This window comes from Solanum tuberosum, unplaced genomic scaffold (assembly GCF_000226075.1).
Source record: "Solanum tuberosum cultivar DM 1-3 516 R44 unplaced genomic scaffold, SolTub_3.0 scf00325, whole genome shotgun sequence".
Lineage (NCBI taxonomy): Eukaryota > Viridiplantae > Streptophyta > Magnoliopsida > Solanales > Solanaceae > Solanum > Solanum tuberosum.
The window spans coordinates 567,452-574,866 of NW_006239251.1; the positions used below are offsets into that span (position 1 = coordinate 567,452).

The following is a 7,415-nucleotide window of genomic DNA, read 5'->3' on the forward strand; positions in this document are numbered from 1 at the left end:
TTAACAACAAAGCCAATCCTTCCTTAATAAGTAAAAGGGGCTAGGTGTGTGGGGGAAAGGATCACCCAACACTAAAAGCTCACATACCTTGGTAGGGATCACCCCCGACGAAAATCCACGATGATCTTGTCGGAAACTTATTGATCTCCTCTTCTCTTCTTCTTCTCCTCTTTTTCTCTTCTTCTTCTCTTCTTCTTCTCAAGCCCTAGCCTTCACTCTCTTAAAATGGAACAAAAGATCCAAATATCAGCCTAACACAACAATATATCCTCAAAAGAAATAGCTAGGGAAAAGACCAAAATGCCCTTAATGATTCCCGGACGGATTTCCTTGTCAACTGCCCAACTTTCAAAGGGTCATAACTCGCTCATACGAACTCGGAATTTAGCAAACTCGGCGTCGTTGGAAAGATCATTCCACAAGCTTCACAACCATAACTGGAACTGCTTCTAACTCATCCTGAGCTGGAAGTTATGACTGCTCAAAGTTGGCCAAAAATCACTGATTTCCATACTTAGCCAAATTTTCCAGATTTTCAAATCCTTTCCAAAAAAAATGAAAATTTTCAAATTCTAAGCCTCTTCTTAGCTATTTCAAATTGTCGGATGTTACAATAACTCAACTTTCTCCTTGGCCTTCATGATTTTTCATTGCTTAAGAATCCTCACTTGTAATATCATCATAGAGTGTATTATAAACTTTGTGATGATCATAGAATATTTAGTTCTCTCTAGCTCGTATTTTCTTAATGGTTGTTAATTAGTAGAGGTTAGGTACCTCATTAGGATTGGTAAGGTAAGGTCTAGCCTCCCTTACTTGTACTTATTCCTACTGAGATTTTTTTATGATTATTATTAATAAAATGCCACTAGACCACTGTCTAGTGGTATAAATTTGGTTTTAAAAAAAAGTTAATCAAAAATAAAAGTTCAAGCTTTTACATTATTGGACTCGTGCTAGCACAGGCCATAACCACCTAGTCTTTACAATAAATGAATAACAACTTGCTTCCACCACTAGCAAAAGACTGAAGATTTGGATGACAATGTATTACAACTTACAACTAACTTTGTATTATTACTCCTTGCATTACTAATTCTTGTATAACGTCTTTCTAAACCAAATGACTCCTAAGTTACAGATGACAAAATCTGCAGTTATCACAAACTCATCCAAGAGCTTGCGCCATCTCTTTTTTAACCGGACCTTCGTCTAACATCAGTCCTGCAAAAGGAAAATGAAGAAAATATATAGCAAACACATATTTCCTCAATATATAGAAAATCAGTCCTGCAAAAGGAATATTGAGGTTTTGATTAAGTTTACCAATACAATCCGATATATCATGTAAATAGCATATGAAAAAAGAGAAAGGAATTAACCTCCCGGTCATAAGAGAAGCTCGTAGCATGAATCATAAGATGATCCAGACGCTTATTATATAGTAATAGAAGATTAAATAGTATGGTCTTTCAAATCATAGGTGCATAGTGCATACGAAAGAAATACTTCAATCCCAAACAAGTTGGTTAAAATCACGGGACATAATAGGAAAAACTCTGTATCATGTAAGGATGGAATGCATCTAACTATTAGGCATTTTGGCCAGGATGTTGTTACGATAATACTTACACATGGTCTAAGTCCGGTTTCCAGATTGGTATCCTAGAAGGATAGCCACTAAGACAACAAGGACAACAACCTGCAATATATTTCAGAGGATAAGAAAATATTCACTGTATTTAGGAAATCGTATCTAAAAAGCATGAAGAAAAAATCAACTAAAAACTCACGAAAGTTGAATTGTAATTAGGTCCACTCTTGATTACGAAAGATTTCCTGGCGATCATTGGCAGGTGCATTAGCTGATATTCACAAAAACTCCGGAAAAATACTAGGATATGTAACATACCTTTTGTTCAAGGTTCCCGAGTTTTTGCAAGTTCTCAAGATCACTTCAAGCCTCTTTAAAGTTTTTGCCACTTGAGGATCTTTATACTCTACCTAAAACGTTCAACCGATCAAGTTGATTAACTAGCACAAGTTTTCACTATGAAATGGAACTTTGACAAATATTTGGGAGAAATTGAAGAAGGTGGTACATAGCTGGAGAGATATTTATTATCATTAGGAAGTGAACTAAAGCTTATAGACCATCGATAGGATTTTAAATACTAAACGAACATAACATTGATTTCAGCCCATTAAATTTGTGAAAAGATTGTTTAAAAGGTTTCACATTTAAGTAGCTTATTCAAATAATTATGAAATGAACAATGTTGCGCAGAGGTAAGCTTCTCTGATGGACCATAAACTAGATATTACCCACTTTGGTGAAAACAAAAGAGAGACTGGCCTTATTTTGGGTTTTCTTCAACTACCAGAAACCTAGTAAATTTGCACAAGCCGTAGTATTTTGTCATTTGTGCTTGTTTCAGTATTTGTATGACATCTTCAAATATGAATGCATCCATCGTGGAAACTGTTTTATATTGGATTTGCACCCATATGGTCTGATTAAGATGATAAACAGGACATGACGCAGTTGTAGCTTACCGAGGACATGATCTTAAGTAGGAGGTTGTGGAGGACACGGATTAAGGTAGAAGGTTAGTAGATAGTAGAGTGTGGTCTTGCTTATCCTTACATACTAATAGTCATAGTATTTCTCCTGTAATTTCTTGTCCTGCAATTTATACTACTATCTAATGTCTCTTGTACTTTGATTATCGCACTATTTTGTTGTAGTTATTGTTCCTTTTTCTTTCAGAACATTTTGTCATGCTTTTTATATGCCATGATTTCTTCACTTGTGTTATTTCCTTATTGATATTCTTTTGTTCGAGCTGAGGGTCTAGCAGAAACAATCTCTCTACCTCCCAAGGTAGGGGAAATGTCTGCATACGGAGCTCCGTAGACCCCCACTTGTGGAACTACACTGGTAGGTTGTATGGTATGATTGCGATATTTACCAACTGATAGCCTTTTCTGTGTGAATCCCCCAGTAGCAATGGGAAAGGAATGCTATTTTACGATTTGGATTTGACGACACAATGTACTTGTTGCAATATTCTTAAACTATGATCTCAAATACATCATTGGATGAAATTTGGGAACACAGTGCATGAAGAATCTGTTTGTGAATAGGATGGCAGGCGGTCACAAGAGACAAGTGTGACGATAGCCACTTCGCCAATGGAAGTTTCGTCTTTGAAGAGGAAAATGTGAATTCTGATTTTTTAAGTTTGAAATACAATAAAATAACAAAAGACAGAGATTCCTTGAACAGCTAATTCAGTAATAATGATTAGAAAATTTCCGGAAGAGCTAATTCTACAAGGTTAGAGGAGTCTATCGACTGTCATGGTAGCATAGCTCAAAACCTCCATGCAATTTTATGCACAAAGTGTCAAGTAACTTGATATAAAGTCCATAACGACACAAGCGAGCATGAAAAACATACTATGTGTGAATACTTACACAGAAACATGCAGAAATATGAACAAATAGACGAGCACACAACCACATGGGAGAATTATGTAGAAAAATAACAATGTAACCCTCAAAATGAGCAAGTGACTACAAGAATAAGAAAGTATCATACCTTGGATTTCAGAATACACGAGAAGTCGAAGAAAGCACCATATACATCTGCCATGTTCCTGGTCCGGTCAATAACCTGAGCGGTGAGACCTAAAAAGAAGAACCTAAGCATCTTAATAACTGCCAGTATGATGGTAAGGAGAAGATGGTAACAAAGTTAAATGAGAGAGGCTACGAAAGTTGAAGGAAAACATTAACAAATTTGCGGACTTTCAGGGATCAGATCAATCATAAAACACAAATGGTAAACAAACAGTGTATGAAGTAGCATGACATGTGTTCTTACCACGTCTCATTTTCACAACTCCTCTGAAAACTTCAATGTTGTTATAGCACTTTGCCAGGGTCCCAATTGCCATGACCTGGTAAGGTAATAAAATACTAAGGCAATGCACACTTTCAGAAGAATATTTAACAAGTTAATAATGCAAAAATAGCAAACACATACTAATATTCCTGGGCATTATGAATAATAAATTCACAAAGCGCATATATGCATAACAAATCAATGTGATCTGCTGTTTTACCCAGCATTAAAAGAAAATAAAGTTCAAAGTATTATATAAGATATTTTTTTATTTTCAATAACACTAACCCGATAGCTAATGAAAGATGGATGGATGTTTTTGTGGAAATAAGGCAACAAGCAAGTCCTTGATCAATCAAGAATAATGAAAATAAATAATTTCAGTAAAAATAAAGCTTCAGTCAGTGGCAGAGATAAAGGCACGAGAGGGGGTTCAATTGAATCCTCTTTGGCAGGAAATTATACTGCCGAAATAGGGTAAGAACAAATTCTTATGGTACATATATGTTTTGAATCCCCTTGACATAGGGAAGCTTTTTGGTATAGCAGTTTTTCATTTTTTTGAATTTTCTTGTTAGAAATCCTGCCTCAGTCATCGGCTTTCGAAAATTCCATATATTTTCCTTTTAGTATTATTCAACAGATTATCAAACACAGATGCAAATTACAATCTGAGACACACAAGTTTTGCGATAAAAGTCAAGAACAAGAGCTAAAATAAAAGAAAAGACCTGTGGAATAGCACAGAATCGAAAGATAGCAGGATCCCGCAGTGTAGACAAGAAAGTTAAACAATCTTCTACATGTGACAAAGAATTAGTGACCATTTCATTCAGACATTGAATTGCCTTGACGGAGTTCTCCTCATACTTCAAGTCCTGAGGCACATCGACAAATGCAGTCGGTTAAAAAATCAATGAACCCCATATTTGAAAAAACATCAGTGTCAACGTATTCAAGGTAATTCAGTATCATGAAATTGACTAATATGGCAGGAAAATATGAGATAAGAAATGCCAATTAAAGAGTTGAAGAAAACACACCTCGAGTTTGTCAACGTATTTACTCCAAATCTGACGAGGCCAAAACATGCGACATTTGGGTACTTCATTTATGTCTTCTAGATAATCTCTAATGATATTTGTTTTCTGCAGTATATTGCAAACATTGTTGTTACTCCAAAAAACACTCAAAGATGGTTACGTTACGGGTGGCTGCCATACATGTTAAGATCAACACCTGAAGAAATAAACCCATGGAGTTGCAGAGAGAATCTGAAGCCACATCTTCTTTCCCAGAGGCATGGAAAAGTTTTGATAAGCCTAATCCAACGAGCCCAGCTACATGGTGACAATATTCATCATAATCATCAATTGTTTCAACCTGACAAAGATAGAATATTAGTGATTAACTCGTATACTTACATTTCAGTGAAGCTAACACCACCTTCATATTTTTGGTTAACGGTGGCCGAGAAAGGAAATGACTCTACAAAGAGGAATTGCATGAAACAGGAAAGCTTGAGAGATCAAGGCAATCCATAATAACACAATAAGGAAACAAGTATAAAGTTCATATCTTTGATCCTTTCTCATTTATATATAGTACTTATTGCATACCTCCTTGTATATAAACTTTGCCATTCCTGCACCCATCCTCATGGTAATGTCCTCGATTGCTTCCTTGTAACTGCAACATTATAAGAACATAACACTCATTCATAAACTGCGATCACGACATTCAGCACATACCAAAAGTTAGTAGAATGGGAAAACTATAGTATTTCATATTCAAACTACAGATGTTGAGTTCAAATGACAAACATATCACATGGATATGAAGTCATACTTAAATGCTCCCGGTTCTCCCTTCCAAAACTAGTTCAAACTGTACAGAGGAACAAAAACTATGTATATATTTATAGCTTGTTTCTGTATTGACAGAATATCAACGTGTGGAAAATGTAAGTACTCATTAAGCATTGCTGATTAATAATCATATCCAACAGCAAGTTCAAAAGCAGCCGTTGCTAGGTACAAACTCACTGTTTCCCTAGCTCCAGAAAAGCAGTTGAAACATGATGGAATTGATCCATAAGAACCTTGTAGTCCTTTGTACCGCCTAATATTATGAAAATTGGGATTAGCAAACCAGTCTATAATACTTGGGAAATTATATTTGGAAAACAATTCATGATCAGAGGGGAAAAAAATGAAACAAAAGAAAAGAGAAATCTCCATTTAGAGAAAGAAGCTACAGTAAACTAATGAAATAAGACTTCTATAAAATATCTTTGCATCTCCAATTTTTCCTTTTAAATTTACTTTTTGGGGGAGAGTTCGGGGCAATGAGAGGACAAACAATATTAACAATGCCTTAATGGAAGAGGAAGACGACGGCTTTAATTCAGAAGACTCACATGAAAAATGCCATTCACGATCATAAACATGGCGATGGAAGGACATCAAAATTGGTACTTTCACCTCTGTCGCTACACTGGTATCATCCTCTGTCCAGAATACGAACATCAAAATGTGAATAAGTAACATGACTCCAAGAAAATGAATGCACTTAAATGTCAGTCTAATTGTGTTAACCAACTTAGTTATCTGCATTCAAAGCTCAGTACTTGAACATACCGACAGTGTCAAGCGCACGCAGAACCAAATAGAAAATACATATCTGCAAAGATAGACAGAAGTTATAAGAAATCAACCTTCACAATAATAGTAGTAAGATCATAGGAAAACATAGTTTTCTAGACCGATCAATGAAACAATTCAAATTTGGAGCTTCATTTCTGATAAACTAAGAAGAAACAGGAAAATATATATTTCCTCAAATTTTTTCCTAATTAAGCGAAAATCCAAATCTATATACCAAATAGTAATGTCTTCATTGTGTGGGAGAGGAAATATGATTTCTCCGTTGTCATCATATAACATTCTCGTCGTCTCAAAATTCAACCTACATGAAGCTTGACTAACATTTCATTGAGGTGATAAAATTTGCAACTTATACTATCAAAATTTTAATTGTAAAAATGGAATTAATTGTAGATGATCCCAAATCCAAATACATTAGCATTACTTCCTAAATAGTCATAATATCATCAGTCCTCTGAACATTATTAGGATGTCATAAGCTACATTGGCACCACAACATACGAAATTGAACAAAAATGCCTTTAAATCATGCGAACTTGAACAAAGAATGTTCAATTAAGTAATAGTAGATGCATTTTTGAGCCAAACTATTAGCAACAGAGGAAGGGCATATTTGTTCAATTTTTCATGAGGAGAAAACTTACGGCGTCGCGAAGCTCGACAGGAAGCTGTTTAATGACGAGAGAAAAGCTACGAGAGACCTTGTGAAGCATGATGTAACAGAAGGCCCAATGTGGTTGTGGAGGGATCTGTTTTTCGGCATATCGTGCCGCTACCTTCAGCTTCAACAATGGATAAATATCTTCAGGATGCTTCAGAATTGCACGTAAAATCCCCAT

At 35.5% G+C, this 7,415-nt stretch overlaps 1 protein-coding gene across 1 annotated transcript; it reads right to left on the minus strand.

Moving 5' to 3' along the window:
* Positions 1 to 1,638: 1,638 nt before the first annotated feature.
* LOC102582345 (squalene synthase-like) lies at positions 1,639 to 7,415 on the minus strand. Its single transcript, XM_015314921.1, has 13 exons — positions 7,221 to 7,415; positions 6,550 to 6,592; positions 6,330 to 6,419; positions 5,956 to 6,031; positions 5,530 to 5,599; positions 5,150 to 5,293; positions 4,954 to 5,058; positions 4,642 to 4,788; positions 3,890 to 3,965; positions 3,605 to 3,693; positions 1,913 to 2,004; positions 1,794 to 1,839; positions 1,639 to 1,702 (listed from the first exon to the last, which is right to left on the minus strand). Exons 1-13 carry the CDS (start codon positions 7,413 to 7,415, stop codon positions 1,640 to 1,642), a joined length of 1,236 nt encoding a protein of 411 aa, XP_015170407.1. The 3' UTR covers position 1,639.

Bases quoted from the DNA above. Each gene is read 5' to 3' on its own strand.
- LOC102582345 (XM_015314921.1), bottom strand. From the start codon at position 7,415: ATGGGGATTTTACGTGCAATTCTGAAGCATCCTGAAGATATTTATCCA. The intron at 5,294-5,529 runs GTATGCAATAAG...TATCTTTGTCAG, and splicing joins CAAAGTTTATATACAAGGAG to GTTGAAACAATTGATGATTA. The intron at 3,694-3,889 runs GTAAGAACACAT...TCTTCTTTTTAG, and splicing joins AGTTGTGAAAATGAGACGTG to GTCTCACCGCTCAGGTTATT.